Source organism: Mandrillus leucophaeus, unplaced genomic scaffold, assembly GCF_000951045.1.
Source record: "Mandrillus leucophaeus isolate KB7577 unplaced genomic scaffold, Mleu.le_1.0 Scaffold121, whole genome shotgun sequence".
Taxonomy (NCBI): Eukaryota; Metazoa; Chordata; class Mammalia; order Primates; family Cercopithecidae; genus Mandrillus; species Mandrillus leucophaeus.
This window is the reverse complement of record NW_012100432.1, coordinates 5,450,290-5,469,754: the sequence shown is the minus strand read 5'-3', so window position 1 is coordinate 5,469,754 and position 19,465 is coordinate 5,450,290. Positions and strand designations below refer to the sequence as shown.

Sequence of the window (19,465 nt, the reverse complement as noted above, 5' to 3'; positions counted from 1 at the left end):
AGGAAACCGTAAAAATACAAAGTCCTGACTGGGCACGGAGGCTCACACCTGTAATCCCAACACTTTGGAAGGCTGAGGTGGGCGGATCACGAAGTCAGGAGTTCGAGACCAGCCTGGCCAGCATAGTGAAACCCCATCTCTACTAAAAATTAAAAAAAATTAGCTGGGCTTGGTGGTGCGTGCCTGTAGTCCTAGCCTAGCTACTCGGGGGGCTGAGGTAGAATTCCTGAACCCGGCAGGTGGAGGTTACAGTGGGCTGAGATCATGCCACTGCACTCCACCCTGGGCGACAGCGAGACTCCGTCTCCAAACAAAACAAAACAAAAAACAAAACCAAAAAAAAGTCCTAAAAACAAAGAATTTAAAATGACAGAATATGAGACACAGTAACATTTCTTTAAAAATGAGTACTGCTGGGCTCGGTGGCTCACGCCTGTAAACCCAGCACTTTGGGAGGCCGACGTGGGTGGAACATGAGGTCAGGAAATCGAGACCATCCTGGCTAACATGATGAAACCCCATCTCTACTAAAAATACAAAAAATTAGCCGGGTGTGGTGGCAGTTACTCAGAAAGCTGAGGCAGGAAAACTGCTTGAACCCGGGAGACAGAGGTTGCAGTGAGCCAAGATCGCGCCACTGCATTCCAGTCTAGGAGACAGAGCAAGACACTGTCTCAAAAACAAAACAAAACAAAACAAAGGGAGTTTTACTTTTGTACAGAATATCTTTTTGGTGTTTTTAATGTTTTACAAGGGCCCAAAAATGGTTACTTGTAACTAACAAGCAAGAGGTTACTTGGGAGAGAAATGAGGATCCAAAAGTCTAAACAAAAACTCACTAAAATACTTTCATAAATTAGTACTTCATTTTAAAAGAAATGTGATTTCTCAATGATATAAAGGTTCCGTATAAAGTATGAAGACATAACACCAAATATAAAACAGGAAAGAAAAACCATTAAAATGTTTCCTGATAAATGAATGTTTCCACTGATACCTATAAAAAGGTGGTTCAAGTTTTTTAAAAGGCAGTAAATATTTTAAATAGTTGTAAGCTAAAACTCATCAAGTACATGTCACTAGAAACAAATAATTTATTCTAATGGATAATCAATCATCAAGCAGACACATCAAAACTAAAAGAAAAATCTATAATCTTCTGCTAAAAATTAAATCTTTAAAACAGTATTAAGTGCATACCCATTAAATCCAGTGACAATTTTCAGTATTCTTTCCTTCATTTCATCAAAGGGAATATATTCGACATTAGGGTTGGGAGGACCTCTTGGCTCAGGAGCTGAAGTTCTGAAATCATCCATCACTTTCTCCAGTTTGAAAATAAAATAGCCTTTAAATTGGGACCACTGAATCCTATAAGCAAAAAATTAAAAAATATATAATACCATGTAGCTTTACAATTCTTGAACACAAAACACAAATACAGAATATACTATGACACTAACACTAACAGAATATGTGAATAATTAGTAATGAGAATACCGTCATTCAGGAGCATGCATCATCATGCCTCATTTATCTCACAAGCTCCATCCTGATGCTACCCAACTCCCAACCCAAACAAAACCCAGATCTCTGATTTAAATCTTTTAAATGAACTACCTCTGCCTCAAAGTCTATGGTGTGTTAGGTCCTATTCTTAGTATGTTTAAAGTAGTATTTTGACTCTTTCCCTCATAACAAACCTAACCAGGGGGGCGTTAGTTACTATCCTATTAAGTCAGAAAGAATCCATGCCTTAATCATACAAGTTACAATGTTTGCATAGATTAATGAAATGTGTCTATTATCTGCTAAATAACAAAATAAACTTTACTTTCTCCTTTTTCTTTCCCTTTCAGTTAATATCTTCAGGCTCTTCTGTCACTTAAGAGACAAAAGTTATGTACCTATGATTAAGGCACATAATCACCGGTTCCATCCAACCAGTACTCGCACAATAAAAATACATACTTTGCTTATGTACTTTTCATATCTATTAATTTATCAAATTAACACAAACACATTTTTATTCCTCTTTCCTCACATTTTACCACTAATATAGAAGGAAATTTTGTGAGGATACCTGCCTGAATACTGTAAATTGCAGGAGACACAGGAGTCAGGAATGTTAACCATTTCCTCAGGCAGACAGTACTACCATTAGTGACAGCAGATCAATCTCTTTACGTAGGTTGACTACTTAAAACAAATTTACACAAATTAACGGGAGCCAATCTGTAACCACCTTCCATCCCATCCAGCAACCCTATAAACTAGGGTAGCAGCTTTCAAACTGTGGTCCAAGAGGTCAAAGCTATTGTCAAAAGAATAAGGGCTGACTAGTTCACTGTTAATATTTGTACTGATGGTATAAAAGCAAGGTGGATAAAACTGATATCCATGTAGCAAGAGTCAAGACAGTAGCACCAAACTGTATTACTAGCTGTAGCAGAAGCCATCATTTTCACAAACTCATAATTTAAAAAATCTGTTTCACTTAAAGTGTAAAAGATATAAAAATTACTAATTTCATTAAATCCCAACCCCTGAATACATCTTTTAAATATTCTGTGTAACAAAAATGAGAAATATACATTAAAAAATTATGCTGCATATCAAAGAGGTATGGCATTCTCAAAGAACAATACCTTTAGACTGTTGCCAGCTGAACTAGCTATTTTTCATAAAACAGCATTTTTACCTGAAAGGTCTGCCACACAAATAAAGCTTATTTAGATTAGCAGACTGGGTGTGATGGCTCATACCTGTAATCTCAGCAGGCGGATCACTTGAGGTCAGGAGTTCGAGATCAGCCTGGCCAACAGGGTGAAACCCTGTCTTTATACTAAAAATACAAAAATCAGCCAGGTATGGTGGTACATGCCTGTAATCCCAGCTACACAGGAGGCTGAGGCAAGGAGAATCGCTTGAACTGAGGAGGTGGAGGTTGTAGTGAGCTGAGGATCGCACTACTGCACTCCAGCCTGGGCGATGAGCAAGACTCCATTTCAAAAAAAAAAAAAAAAAAATTAGGAGAATGTGGTAGGCATTTTCTCAAAAATAAATAAAGTGAACCTGTCACTGTAAGATAAATAACTGATAATATTCGTTACTAATGATAAAAATTTGAACTTCTAAGCAAAAAACTGAAAGTCTGGAAAATTTTTATTCTTCACTGAGAGCTCGAAAACTTTCTGATACATTCCCAAAATATTCTGAAGGCAACCAGTGTCCACGTAAAAATATTATATAGGGCCAGGTGTGGTGGCTCATGCCTGTAATCCCAGCACTTTAGGAAGCTGAGACAGAAAGATCACTTGGGCCCAGGAACTGGAAGCCAGCTTGGGCAAACAGCAATATCCCATCTCTACAAAATAATTAATTACTAATTAATTTAAATTAGGCATGGTGATATGCACCTCCAGTCCCAGCTACTCAGGAGGCTGAGGCAACAGGATTGCTTGAGCCCAGGACGTGGAGGCTGCAGTAAGCCAAGATCACACCACTGCACTCCAGCCTGAGCGACAGACCAAGACTCTGTCTCTTAAATAAAGATACTGTGTGATACCAAAAGCACAAGCCACAAAATAGATAAACTGAATTATATCTGTGCATCAGCCAGGCGCAGTGGCTCACGCTTGTAATCCCAGCACTTTGGGAGGCCGAGGCGGGTGGATCACAAGGTCAGGAGATCGAGACCACCCTGGCTAACATGGTGAAACCCCATCTCTACTAAATATACCAAAAATTAGCCAGGCGTGGTGGCGGGCACCTGTAGTCCCAGCTACTCAGGAGGCTGAGGCAGGAGAATGGCGTGAACCCGGGAGGCGGAGCTCACAGTGAGCTGAGATCACGCAACTGCACTCCAGACTGGGTGACAGAGCGAGACTCTGTCTCAAAAAAATAATAATAATTGTGCATCAAAGGATACTATCGACAGAGTAAAAAGTCAAATCGTGAAATGGGAGAATATATTCGCAAATCTTTTATCTGATAAGGAGTTAATATCCAGAATATATAAAGAACTCCTACAACTCAACAAAAAAGAACACCCAATTTTAAAATGGGCAAAGTACTTAAATACATACTTTTCCAAAGAAGATATACAAATGGTCAGCAAACACACAAGATGCTGCTTAACACCATTAATCTTGGGGAAATGTAAATCCAAATCACAATGAGATACCACTTTATACCCATTAGGGTTGGCTATTATCCAAAAAACAAGTGAACAAGTATTGGCTGGCCAAGGATGTAGAGAAACTGGAACTTTTTTTTTTTTTTTTTGAGACAAGAGTCTCACTCTGTTGCCAGGGCTGGAGTGTAGTGGTGCAATCTCGGCTCACTGCAACCTCTGCCTCCGGGGTTCAAGTAATTCTCCTGCTTCAGCCTCCCAAATAGCTAGGAATACAAGCGCCTGCCACTACGTCCAACTAATTTTTTTGTTTTTTGTTTTTTGTTTTTTTTTTTTTTGAGACGGAGTCTCGCTCTGTCGCCCAGGCTGGAGTCCAGTGGCCCAGGCTGGAGTCCAGTGGCGCGATCCCAGCTCACTGCAAGCTCCGCCTCCTGAGTTTATGCCATTCTCCTGCCGCAGCCTCCCGAGTAGCTGGGACTACAGGCGCCCGCCACCTCGTCCAGCTAGTTTTTTTTTTTTTGTATTTTTTAGTAGAGACGGGGTTTCACTGTGTTAGCCGGGATGGTCTCAATCTTCTGACCTCGTGATCCGCCCGTCTCGGCCTCCCAAAGTGCTGGGATTACAGGCTTGAGCCACCGCGCCCGGCCATTTTTTTGTATTTTTAGTAGAGACAAGGTTTCACCATGTTGGCCACACTGGTCTCGAACTCCTGACCTCGTGATCAGCCCGCCTCAGCCCCCCAAAGGGCGTGAGTCACTGCGCCTGGCCAAGAAACTGAAACTCTTGTGCATGGCTGGTGGGAACGAGGCAGTCACTGTGGAAAGCAGTTTGGTTCCTCAAAAAAAAAAAAAAAAAAAAAATTATGAACCCACCCTATGATTCAGGAATCCCATTTCTCAGTAGATCCCCAAAACCCAACAACCCAAATGTGCTATCAGCACATGAATGGATAAGCAAAATGTGAGATACACACACACACACACACACACACACACACACACACACACACACACACAGTCTTTAATCTGAAATAAATTCCAACGTGGTAATCTGAAATAAATTCCAACGTGGTACGACATGGATGAAGCTTGATGGCATTATGCAAAGTGAAATAAGCCAGACACAAAAAGAACGACTATTGTATGACTCTACTTATACGAGGTATCAAGAATAGTCAAATTTAGAGACAGTCGTCTGACACTGTGGGAAGGAAGGTGCAGGGACTTACTCTCTAATGTGTACAATGTTTCAGTTTGGGTAGATGAAAAGTTCTGCAGATGGATGATCTTGATGGTAATGTAACATTGTGAGTGTACTTAATGCCAATAAACTGTACACTTAAAATTGTAAAAATGGTAAGGTTTACATTACATATATTTCAATAGGTATTTCACCACAAAGAAGATACGCAAATGGCCAATAAGCATATGAAAAGATGCTCAGCATTATTATCTATTACAGAAATGCAAATCAAAACCACAAGGAGACACCCATTTCACACCCACTAGGGTGGCTATAATCAAAAAGATGAATAATAAACAAGTGCTGGGTTGATGTGGGGAAACTGGTAATGTCATACATTACTGGTGGGAATGTAAAATGGTGTAGCTGCTTTGGAAAGTACTTGGCAGTTCCTCAGGAAGGTAAATGCAGACTTGTAATCCAACAATTCCATTCTATTAAATGAGTCAATAATGTATTTTACCGCTACTACTTTTTAAAATGGTGAGCATGAAAAGCTATTTGCATGATTACTTTTTTCCTTTCCCTATCCTATTTTAGAAAGGGGAATCTGAGGTTTAACAAGCAGATCTGCACATCACAGAATTTTTGATATGCCTAATAAGAATCCTTCTTAATGTACAATTGCTTTTGGTTCCTAAAATTTATCTTTAAACTTTATAAGACTCCCCACATGCACTTCATAAACATACCAGGGAAAGTTATACTAAAATAGGATTATACTTTTCATTTCTTTAATAATTTTTTGTACTTTTAATAATCACCCACTAATTCATAGTATTTTATGAGTTCAGATTTACATATGCATAGGGTCTTGTGGTGTGTTTTAATCTCATCCTTCCATTAACCATCTGACATGACATCTTTGAGGTCCAAAAAAAGCACATTAATGGGAACAGCCAGACAAGAGGTATGGGACCCCAGGTAATGGAAATTCTGAAGAGATTAAAAGACTCTATGGTACTAACTCATGAGACAGAAATTAAGCCCCATAAATTGACATGAATTATGAACACACTGTAGTCTTAACTTTCAAATAAATCAAGCAGTTACTCTAAATCAGATCAATACGATGCAATTCAAGTGATACTATTCCATATATATATATATGGAGAGGGCATTCATAAAATGTGAAAGATACAGCTTTTTGATGGAGGACAGCTATTTGATAAAAACAAAAACAGAAAATGCTTCCCTAAAAGTTATATAATTCAGGGGCCAGGAGCAGTGGCTCAAGCATGTAATCCCAGCACTTTGGGAGGCTGAGGCGGGCTTACCATGAGGTCAAGAGATCCAGACCATCCTGGCCAACATGGTGAAACCCGTCTCTACTAAAAATACAAAAATTAGCTGGGCATGGTGGCGCACACCTGTAGTCCGAGCTACTCGGGAGGCTGAGGCAGGAGAATTGCTTGAACCCGGGAGGCGGAGGTTGCAGTGAGCCAAGATTGCGCCACTGCACTCCAGCCTGGGCGACAGCGAAACTCTATCTCCAAAAACAAGAAGTTATATTCAGGCACAAAAAATAGGCCATGAGCAAATCAACTAAAAACTTGGCAACAAAAACAATTTCTTAGGAACATACATTCACTGGATGAGTAGAAATGAGAACAACAACAAAAAAAACCCTTAGTTTTCAATACGAAAATCAAATTATTCTAAAAAGATGCTCATGAAACACAAACACATTTTCAACTTCAGAACAAATTTCTCCACATAAAATCCCCTCCAATACATACTCAAAATTTAAATCTACTTTGCTGAAATTAACTCAATAATTTACTGAAATTAATCACCCATTAACTTTAAGTAGCTTCACCTCCCTTCACTTTCTTTTTCTGCTCCCCTTCCATTTTCCTATTTTTGCAGTTTGTCCTGTAGGAAAGTACAATTCATATCTCTAATAAATACATCCTAGTGCTAGATTCTACACTGACCTTTTCTCTCCATAGGAGCTCATAAGTTCATATTCAAACATGTTTCTCTCACAATTCTCTAAAGGTTAAACGTATTTTCCAGAGGCTTAAGGACAGAAAGTCCACCTTTCCTTTTCCCAAGTGATGCTACAACAATTTAGTGGCCAGCGGCCAATCACCTTAAGTACTGCTTCCTACCATTCCCAATTCTATTAAGATTACTCTCTACTCAGCCTATCTGCATTGCACACAAAGTGTGAGGAACACTAAGAACACAACAAAGCACAGGGGAGTCCTACTACTATTAGCTGCTCCAAAGGATAGCAAATACTGCACCATTTATAAACATCAAACAGGAATTTGAGAACAATGAATAAATAACATATAATGGATCTGATCATTCATTAAAGGTGACAGGCTTAAAATACACTTAATATTTAAAAGGCAGATATTTCAATCAGAAGACTTAAAATGTCAGATAACTCAGTCTTAATTATATAACTGAGGCAAACAAAATAAGTGTATTTAATCTGAATACTGAATTAAGTGAAAGATTTTCAAAAGTAAGAAAACACTGTGTTGCTTACACAAAATTATGACTTTTTAAGGACTAATTTAAAAACACAAATTACTACCTCTATAAATGGGGCACGAAACAAGAGATTCTTTTACATTATCATTCAACATCATATTACGTCTTGTTGATTAACTGAACATTAAAACGGATCAGTGGAACAGAAGACAGCGAAGAAGCAGACCCACACATAAATGAAAATCTGATACATGGTAAAGGACAGATTAGTCAGTCAATTGAAAAATACTGAGACTACTCCAAAATGTTAATAGGATTTAAAAACTAAATAATGTGTTTTTTCTGATTACATCAATAGTACAGCCGTTGTAAGAAATTATAATACAGAAAGACATAAAAGTAAAATGTATCCATAATCTGCAGTCAACCATCATCACTAAAGTAACATTTGAATATATTTTTCAAATTTGACATTCTAGTTTAATATTCCTTTTTCCGGCCGGGCGCGGTGGCTCAAGCCTGTAATCCTAGCACTTTGGGAGGCCGAGATGGGTGGATCACGAGGTCAGGAGATCGAGATCATCCTGGCTAACACGGTGAAACCCCGTCTCTACTAAAAAACACAAAAAACTAGCCAGGCGAGGTGGCGGGCGCCTGTAGTCCCAGCTACTCGGGAGGCTGAGGCAGGAGAATGGCGTGAACCCGGGAGGCGGAGCTTGCAGTGAGCTGAGATCCGGCCACGGCACTCCAACCTGGGCGACACAGCGAGACTCCGTCTCAAAAAAAAAAAAAAAAAAAAATTCCTTTTTCCCCTCTCCTTACTCACTATGGGTGTTTGCATGGGACAAATAGTCTTTGAAAGCAAGATTTTTAACTGCAACACATATTTGTGCCATAATTTATTAATCACTGTTTAAAAAAAGATTTAGGGCTGGGTGCAGTGGCTCACGCCTGTAAACCAAGCACTCTCGGGGGGCTGAGGCAGGCAAATCACCTGAGATCAGGAGTTGGAGACCAGCCTCGCCAACACGGCAAAATCCCATCTCTACTAAAAATACAAAAATTAGCCAGGGGTGGTGGTGAGCGCTTGTAATTCCAGCTACTTGAGAGGCTGAGGCAGAAGAATCGCTAGAACTCATTGCAGAGGTTGCAGTGAGCCAAGGTTATGCCACTGCACTGCACTCCAGCCTGACAGAGCAAGACTGTCTCAAAAAAAAAAAAAAAAAAAAAAAAAAAAAAAATTTGGTCACATCTACTTCATTACAATTAATTATGCAGTTATGTGATTAACAGCCTAATAACAAACTTTGTAGGCATCTATTTATCACCTGAGGATAGATTTCTGTAAGTGAAATTATTGAGTCCAAAGTATGAAATACAAATATCAAGACTTTTGATTTGACCTTCAAAAACTCCCCAGACACAATGTACCACACACTTTATAGTGTCATCAGTAATATAAACCAACATGTTTCATTTGAGTATGATAATCTTTCAAAAACTCTGTCAATATGCTAGTAGAGAAACAGTTTAATTAATATTTCCTTCATTGCTAGTGAAATTGAATATTTTTACCTGATTTTGGCCACAAGATGCTTGTTTTTTGTGTTAACAGGTCCTTTGCAATCCCTCCTCCCAGGGCTTCTTCAATTTTGGCACTATCGACATTTTCTTTTCTTTTTTTCTCTTTGGAGACAGAGTTTCACTCTTGTCGCCCAGGCTGGAGTACAGTGGCGTGATCTCGGCTCACTGCAACCTCCGCCTCCCAGGTTCCAGCAATTCTCCTGCCTCAGCCTCCTGAGTAGCAAGGATTACAGGCACCCACCACCATGCCTGGCTAATTTTTGTATTTTTAGTAGAGACGGTATTTCGCCATGTTGGCCAGGCTGGTCTCAAACTCCTGACGACTTCAGGTGATCCACAGCCTTGGCCTCCTAAAGTGCTGGGATTATAGGTGTGAGCCACCAGGACCGGCCACTGCTGACATTTTCAAGTTGGATGTAATTCTTTGTCATAGAAGGATGTCCTTTGTATTGTAGGATATGGAGCTACATTCCTGGCCTCTACCTACTAGAAACCTATAGCACACCACCCATTCCAACTGTAACAACCATAAATGTCTCCCAACATCATCAAATGTTCCCTGGGAGACAAAAATTGTCCCCAGTTAAGAACCATGGGCACCTTCCCCACCTCTCTAAAATTATTTGTCTTTTGCTTATTTTTGTGTTATGGAAAAAGTAAATTATGTGATACAAGTATGAACATAATTTTTGGATTCTCATTTTGCACTGACTGCTTCAAAGATAAAAAGTATTGCTTTTGGCCAGGCACAGTGGCTTACACCTGTAATCCCTGCACTTTGGGAGGCCCAGGCGGGTGGATCACCTGAGGTCAGGAGTGAGACCAGCCTGGCAAACACGGTGAAACTCCATCTCTACTAAAAACACAAAAATGAGCTGGTGTGGTGGTGCATGTCTGTAATTCCAGCTACTCAGGAGGCTGAGGCAGGAGAATCAATCACTTGAACCTGGGAGGCCGAGGTTGCAGTGAGCCGAGACGGTGCCACTGCACTCCAGCCTGGGCAACAAAAAAAAAAAAAACCTCAGTCTCATCAAAAAAAGTATTGTTTTTGATATAAATGAAATGACACTAAAATATTTCTCATGTTTCCTATTTTGAAATTATCTTTGAAGTGTTACATATTTTCTCACTCAGAAACTTCTGAGTGATGGCATGATCTCAAGATGGCATGATACCTGCTTCGAAGCAATAAAGTTTTGATAAAAATTCTGAAGGGAAAGTATTTGCCACTGAAAGTGAATTTTTCAAATTAGACTGCTAAATGGTTGTACACATGAAGGATCCAATCAGATGAAAAAGAAAGCTTCAGAAGGTAACACAAACTTTCAGACAATAGCTCAGTGTAAACTTGGGTTTCTTACTTGGCACCTTACATATTCATGATAAGGATTCTAAAAATGCCTAAAGATTCAAATTACTATCTACTCACTCACCTCTCCCTACCAATTAAAACAAAAAGTCCAACCAACAGTATGTTCTGGTTAGCCTGACTCGTGCTTAATTTTTAGCCTTTTGAGCCCTTATTGAGAATGTCCCTGGCTGGGCGGATCATGACGTCAGGATTTCGAAACCAATCTGGCCAGAATGGTGAAACCCTGTCTCTACTAAAAATACAAAAATTAGCCGGGCATGGTGGCGCACGCCTGTAGTCCCAGCTACTCGGGAGGCTGAGGCAGGAGAATTGCTTGAACCTGGGAGGTGGAGATTGCTGTAAGCTGAGATCGGGCCACTGCACTCCAGCCTGGGTGACACTGCACTCCACTGGGTGAGAGAGAGAGAGACTCCATCTCAAAACAAAAAAAAAAAAAGAGAGAAAGAAAAAGAAAAAGAAAAATGTCCCTAGAATCTGTTACTATACCAACACGGACTCCTCCCTTCTACATAAGTGCTGTAGCAAAGACGACTCTTCTAACAGCATGGCTCACAATGACGATAGCCAACAAAGAGATGTTGACTTTTTAAACTTGTACTAGCTTAATGGCTGAAGTGGATCTACCTTCCTCCCTGCAACCAGGGAGTCACTTTTCTCACCACTTTTGCTACCACTTTTTACCACCTCCTCTAAAATCTAGTTGATGCCAATCCCAATCTGTCATCAACAGGGACTGATCTATCCCTTCACCCCTACATGTGCCAGACAGGACCAGGTAGGTAGGACCTGGGCCCTTTTATTCATTCTACCAACTCAGCCCTAACACCAAGGTCAACAGCAGTTAGCAAGTCCTGAAGAAATATGTGACAATCCTTGACTAACAAAATTACTTTGTTCCTGCCAGCAGGTGTGCTTAAATAATAAAACAAAATTCATTTGGAAAACCAGACTTACAGATATTAAGCTCACGCCTGTAATTCCAGCATTTTGGGAGGCCGAGGCAGGCGGATCACGAGGTCCGGAGATCGAGACCATCCTGGCTAACACAGTGAAACCCCGTCTCTACTAAAAATACAAAAAAATTAGCCGGGTGTGGCGGCATGCGCCTGTAGTCCCAGCTGCTGGGGAGGCTGAGGCAGGAGAATGGAGTGAACCCGCCAGACAGAGCTTGCAGTGAGCCAGGATCGTGTCACTGCACTCCAGCCTGGGTGACAAAGCAAGACTCCGTCTCAACAGAAAAAAATAAAAAATAAAAAAAAATAAGACATCATAAACACTTGATTGCAGAGATTTCAGTGATCACTAGTACAACAGAACCTAGAGATCACAATGTAGGTTTAGGCTCACCAAGGAAGGGCTTCAGGACAAAGTTGGAACGTTAAGCTGAACCTTACAGAAAAAGGAATTGGAAATACATTGACTAAAGTAAAGCCAAGGAGCAGGTGTTTAATATAAACAATAAATGAGTTTCTCAAACTCTGCACTATGGACATCTTGAGCCAAAGGGTTTTAGCTTGCGATGAGCTGCTGTCTGTGTGCACTGTAGGATATTTGCATCCCTGACCTCTATCCAGTAGCAATCCTCACTCCAAGTGGTAAAAAAAATATCTCTAAGCCATTGCCAAATGAACCATGGGAGGGAAGTGGTCCCTGGTGGACGACACTACAACACACAATCCCTTTTGTTAACATCTTATTGCTTACTGCTTACCTTAAAATAAAAAGACTGGGGAAATCAGAACTGCCAAGATCAAAGTCACAAAATTTGAGGAATAAAATCTGTGGCACATGTATATACATCTTTTTAAAGAAACAGAGATAAAGAAATCTAAATAATCTAAACCTAATATACAGATGGTTCATTTAAAAAATAAATACTCATTAGCATTAAAATCTATCTCATGAATCACTTTCAGCTGTACAAGATAACGGACTATGAAGATCTAATCTAGAATTTTTTTCTTGGGTATAGTCACCTGTGTATTAAGTGGAGGGGGAAAAAAATCCCCCTTTCATCCAACCCAAAGACCAATTCATGTGATATACAGCAAAGACAATAATCATTCCATTTTTAAATTTAGGGAGACTGAAAGGCATATGTAAGTGATTAAAGTTTAAAATCTGTTACTGAAATACAAAAATGAGTTGGCACAGCCACAAGTGGTGAGAGATTACTGTATATTTTAATACAAAGGTTTTATCCTGAAGAATCTTGAGTTTGAAAGTAAAACAAAAGTATCTTAACAATGTCTGCTATGTTGGCTTTTAATATTTTGGTATTCGTTTATTTTGTGTAATTTTATATACAGATTACTTTCACTGCTATTTTAAAGTATACCCCAGAGTTATGTGCTACTTTAAAATTACCAATCAAGTAAGTAATAATTATCTGGAATGCATTTTTTCTGTATCTCATACTTTCAAAAAAAGAAGAAAAAATCATTAAAAGCAAAGTACCTATCAAAAGAACAATTTGTACTTTGGTTTAAGGACTGAATACATGGAAAATGAACATGTCAACACTATTAAATGAATTAACCCTTCCTGGGAATCTCCATCTACATATGACAAAACTAAAAAGATAAACTGGAAATTTGTACTGATACATAATTATACATATTTATGGGATACACGTGACACTTTTGATACATGTATGCAATGTGTATTGGTCAAATCGGTATTTGGGATATCTATTTCAAACATTTATCATTTGTGTTGGGAACATCGCAAATCTTCTCTAGCTATTTTGAAATACACAATAAATTATTAACTATAGTCATCCTACTGTGCTATCAAATACTAAAACATACTCTTTTTATCTGACTGTACTTTTGTACCTATTAACCAACTTCTTTTCATCCCTGGCCCCCCACCCTTCTCAGCCTCTGATAACCCTCATTCTACTCTCTAACTCCGTTAAGTTCAACTCTTTTAGCTTCAACATAATGCATGAGAGCATGTGATATTTGTCCTTCTGTGCCTGTCTTATTTCACTTAATCTAATGATCTCCAGTTCCATCCACATTGGTGCAAAGGATGAGACTTCATTCATTCTTTTTATTTCTGAATTGGATTGTATTCCATGGTGTGTGTGTGTGTGTGTGTGTATGTGTATATGTGTATATATATGTATATTATAGATGTATATATGTGTACATATATATACATATACACCCCACATTTTCTTTATTCATGCATCCATTTACAGATACTTAGGTTGATTCTCTATCTTGACTACTGTAAACAGCGCTGCAATAAATATGCAAGTATCGGCCAGGCGTAGTGGCTCACGCCTGTAATCCCAGCACTTTGGGAGGCCGAGGCGGGCGGATCAGGAGTTCAAGACCAGCCTGGCCAACATGGAGAAACCCCGTCTCTACTAAAAACACAAAAATTAGCCAGGCGTGGTGGTGTGTGCCTGCAGTCCCAGCTATTTGGGGAGGCTGAGGCAGGAGAATCACTTGAACTTGAGAGGCAGAGGTTGCAGTGAGCCGAGATTGCACCACTGCACTCCAGCCTGGGAAACAAGCAAGACTCCATTTCAAAAATGGGAAAAAAAAAGAAAGTGCAGGTATCTCTTTGACATACTGACTTCTTTTCTTGTGGACATTCATCCAGCAGTGGGGATGGCTAGGTCAGACGGCAGACCTATTTTTAGGTTTCTGAGGAACCTCTACACTGTTTCGCATAGTAGCTGTACCAATCTACATTTCCACCAGCAGTGTACTAGTGTTTCCCTTTTTCTGCACCCTTGCCAGAATCTGCTATTACTCTTTCTTTTTTAGACATGGTCTTACTCTGTCACCCAGGCTGGAGTGCAGTGGTGCAATCTCACCTCACTGCAACCTCTGCCACCTGGGCTCAAGTGATGCTCCCACCTCAGCTTCCCAAGCAGCTGGAACTACAGGTGTGTGCCACCATGCCTGGCTTGTCTTTTTGTTAATAGTCATTTAACTGGGGTGTATATCATCTCATTGTGGTTGTGATTTACATTTTCCTGATGATTAGCCAGGTTGAAAGTATTTCATATACCTGTATATCTTCTGAAAAATGTTCAGATAATTTGCCCATTTTAACTGGATTATTTGGTGTTTTTTGCTTTTGAGTTGAGTTCCCTATATATTCTAGTTATTAATCCCTTGTCAGAAAGATAGTTTGCAAATATTTTCTCCCATTCCATTTTCTTCACTCTGCTGACTTTTCCCTTGTTGCGCCGAAGCTTTTTAGCTTGATGTAATCCCATTAGTCTATTTTTGCTTTCGTTGTCTGTGCTTTTGAGGTCTCGCCCAACTTTGCCCAGACCAATGATCTGAATTGTTGGACATGCTTTTTTAAGAACAAAACTAGGTCCAGGCACATTGGCCAATGCCTGTAACCCCAACACTTTGGAAGGCTGAGGCAGGAAGACTGCTTGAGCCCAGGAGTTTGAGACCAGCCTGGGCAACATAGCAAGATCCCATCCCTACAAAAAAATTTAAAAATTATCCAGGCATGGTGGCACGTACCTGTAATCCTAGCTACCCGGGAGGCTGAGGTAGGAGGATTGCTTGAACCTAGAAGTTCAAGGCTGCAGTGAGCTATGACTGTGCCACTGCATTGCAGCCTGGGCGATAGAGGAACAGTCTCTAAAAAACAAAACAAAACTGCAGCTTGCTGTAGTCTCATCCCTCCAAAAGAAGTTATTCAAAAAGCACTACTCATAGTTATCAAATGGAGCTAGGATTCTTGAAGACTAAGAAATTGCAGGAAAATATGGGTCCACTAACTGGCAGGAATCTCCACATTCTGAGTAATAATAGTCAGCAAGTTTTCTGAGTTACCTGGAAAATTCTACACAAGAAAACTATAGATTCGGAGGGAAGAGGAGGAGTTAAAATAAGACAAAACTACTGATTTAATGATGGTACTATTTAACATTCTTTTTAAAAGGTGCATTGTTTAAAGACATTTATAAAAAGGAGAGAAGTAATCAGAAAATTATAAGAGTAGTACAAGAGGTCCAAAGTCTAAATGACCAGTTTAAAAAGAAAAAAATACACACACACAAAGTGGAGAAGAAGCCAGTAATTATTTTAAATCAAAAATATTTTTTAAAAATTGAAAATAACAAGCATTGATGAGGATATGGAGAAACTGGGACCACTGGGCACTGCTGATAGGAACGTAAAATGGCGCGGCCATAGTGGAAAACAGTTCCTCGAAAAGTTCGACACAAAACTACCGTATGATCCAGCAATTCTACTTCTAGGTGTATACCCAAAAGAAGTGAAAGCAGAGACTTAGACACTCGCACACCAACATTCACGGCAGTGTTATTCACAATGGCTAAAAGGTAAAAACAACCCTGAACCCTGAAAGCATTACGTAAAGTAAAATAAGCCAGACACAAAATATTTTATAATGTCACTTAAGTGAGGTACCTAAAATCCACCAAACTCAAAGACACAAAAGCTAGACAGGGATTGGGAGGAAGGAAGAATGGTCATTATCATTTAATGGGTACAGAATTTATATTTGGGACAATAAAAAGGTTCTGGAAATGAGTAGTGATGATGGCTCTACAACAATGTGAATGTACTTAATGCCACCGAACTGTACATTTAGCAATGGTTAAAAAGTGGTAGATTTCATTTTTTGCATGTTTTGCCTCAACCAACCAATCCATAAATAGTTCCCAGAATTAAAAAATACTAGTTTTCAAATTAAGAGAACTCACAAGAGTTGCTAAAGAGTGACCAACACAAGGGTTGACAAAGAGAATCACAGCAAAGCACACTGTAGTAAAAACTGTGTAATTCTGGAATCAAAGAGAAGATTCTATAAAACTCCAGGGACACAAACCAGGTCACATACAAAGAGGGCTCCAGTTTTATCAACCGGTGTCAAAGAAAGCAATGAAAAAATTCCTTCAAAATTCAGAGAGACAATAATTTTCAACCTAGAATAACCAGACTATCAAATAAGTAGGTAGAATAAACACATTTTCAGACACTGAAAGTACAAAAAACAAACAAACAAAAAAAACAAAAAACAAAAAAAAAGTGTTATTGTGCCTTCTCTCATTCCACCAAAACAATGATGTAAACCAAGAAAGAGCATGACATGGTATCTAGAAAACTGAGACTCCAACACAAAAAGTTAATTACAGGATGATAAAAATGGGTCTCCCATCATAAGATGGTAGGATTTCCATCTTCGTCATAACATGGTAGGATTAAGGCAGGTCTAGCGAGCAACCAGTCCAGAATGGAGCAGTTAAGAAGGCTCTACAAGAGATTTTTTTTTAAACATGAAATTGGTATGTAAACAACTAAAATCTGAGTTGAATTAGTCATAAGCATACAGAAAACTAAATGAAAAAAATAGCATTAACAGAGACAATGTATATATTGAATGCTAATGTGACTAAAATTTCAACGTAATTATATTGGATAACATGAGCAGTTCAAGTGGGAAGTATGTGTCTATGCTTGGAGAACGAGCACGGAAAAGAAACTAAATCTTAACTTTCATTAGTAAGAAATCAGATATTTCTTACTGTCTGAAGTAAGGAAAAAAGGAAAAAGTAACTAGACTGTAAAATTAAGGAAAAAGTAACTAGTAAAAAGACTGCACCTTAAAAATAGGAAGGTAGGCCAGGCGCGGTGGCTCATGCCTGTAATCCTAGCACTTTAGGAGGCCAAGGTGGGCAGATCACAAGGTCAAGAAATCAACACCATCCTGGCCAAAATGGTAAAACCCCGCCTCTACTAAAAATACAAAAATTAGCTGGGCATGGTGGTGTGTGCCTGTAATCCCAGCTACTCAGGAGGCTGAGGCAGGAGAATCGCTTGAACCAGGGAGTTGGGGGTTGCAAAGAGTCGAGATCGTGCTACTGCACCCCAGCCTGGCAGTAGAGCAAGACTCTGTCTCCAGAAAAAAAAAAGAAAGAAAAGAAAAGAAACCAAAAGAAAAGAAAAAAGAGAAGAAAAGAGAAGAAAAGAGGAAGGTAAACACCAAAAGCAACTACTAAATGATTTTAAAGCAGTTTTACTTGCAGCTCAAAAAATAAAAAACAAAAAAAATTTAAAGTGGTTGTCTCTCAGGAGTAAGAGATAAAAGAAAGTACACAAGAGACTTTTTTGCGACTTTTGTCATATTAATGAATTCACTAAAGCGTGTGCATATAACTTTAATAAAAGTAAAAACTAAATAATAAAAAATATCAATTTAAAAAGTCAGATGGAGGTCTGGAGTCTGGAAGCCTGACCTCTTCTCAGAAAGTGGTATTTCAACCACTTTCTCATTTGTAGAGCCTAAGGCAGATAACCCTAGCCTCTCTGTTTCCCCCATCTGTGAAACAGGGATAATAGTATTTACTTTTGTTGCTGTAAGGATTAACACTAGTGTAAGCAAAGTGCTTAGTAAAGTGGCTGACACCTTGTAAGCACCCAATGGTTGCTTTTCCTCAAGAAACTCAGGATGGGAAGAACATCTGAGTAATACAGTAGATATATGCAGACGGCTTTGGGGATGAGAGTAGTGTCCCAAGATGGCATTAGTAAGGAAGACTGGAACAGCGAGAAAGACCTGTGTTAGACCATAATAAGATGCTTGGGTTTATATCGGCATTCTCTCTGGCCTAGAAATACTTCTAAAGGCACTTTATCCTCTTTAATCAGAGAGGACAAAATCTCTACCCAACGTTGCTTCTCCACCCATTCACAAAACTGCTTGTTTTAAAAAATAAATGAAATAATTCTTTCTTTCATTTTTCCTGTCTTTATTGAGACAAAGTTTCACTCTGTTGCCCAGGATGGAGTGCCATGGCACAATCTCAGCTCACTACAGTCTCCACCTCCTGGTTCAAGTGATTCTCCTGCCTCAGCCTCCCGAGTAGCTGGGATTACAGGTGAGTGCCACCATGTCCAGCTAATTTTGTTGTATTATTAGCAGAGACCATGTTGGCCAGGCTGGTCTCGAACTCCTGGCCTCAGGTGATCCACCCGTCTTGGCCTCCCAAAGTGCTGGGATTACAGGCGTTAATCACTGCACTCAGCCATAAAAATAAATGAAACATTTCAACTAACAGAAAAGTACAGAGAAGAGTTGTATCACTTAGCTTTGTCAAACCTTAGCTAGTTACATTTTTGTAGTTCTTGATGAGCTAAAAGACATTTACATATGTTAGACTTACTCCAAAAATTCTTTGACTCCACCAGGATGTACTATCCATTGATTCTATTACCTTTTTACTGTCCCTCACCCCTCTGACAACCTCTCTCCCTTCATTACCCAGCTTCAATTGTAATAATTATAATCAGGCCCGGTGCTGTGGCTCACACATGTAACCCCAGCATTTCAGGTAGATCACCTGAGGTCAGGAGTTCGAGACCAGCCTGCTCAACACGGTGACACCCCATCTCTACTAAAAATATAAAAATTAGCCAGGTATGGTGGCGCGTGCTTGTAATCCCAGCTACTCAGGAGGCTGAGGCACGATACTGCTTGAACCCGGGAGGCAGAGGTTGCAGTGAGTCGAGATCATACCACTGCACTCCAGCCTGGGCAACAGAGCGAGACTCCGTCTAAAAACACACAAAAAAAAAAAAAAGAAGAAAGAAAAAGAAATTATAATCACTCCCTCACATATAGTTCGTTCTCTAGCCCTTCTCTGGATTCACTGTTAAAAAATAAATAAATAA

General features: G+C 39.5%; 1 protein-coding gene across 2 annotated transcripts in view; it reads right to left on the bottom strand.

Moving 5' to 3' along the window:
- PPP4R2 (protein phosphatase 4, regulatory subunit 2) overlaps positions 1–19,465 on the bottom strand; it is an 85,521-nt gene that overhangs the window by 20,865 nt on the left and 45,191 nt on the right. The window contains exon 3 of one of the 2 annotated variants that reach the window (XM_011971276.1): positions 1,201–1,371. The exons of the other annotated variant lie outside the window; for it this stretch is intronic. Within the exon in view, the coding sequence (XP_011826666.1) occupies positions 1,201–1,371 (171 nt within the window). The remainder of the gene's footprint in view (positions 1–1,200; positions 1,372–19,465) is intronic. 2 annotated transcript variants of the gene reach the window in all.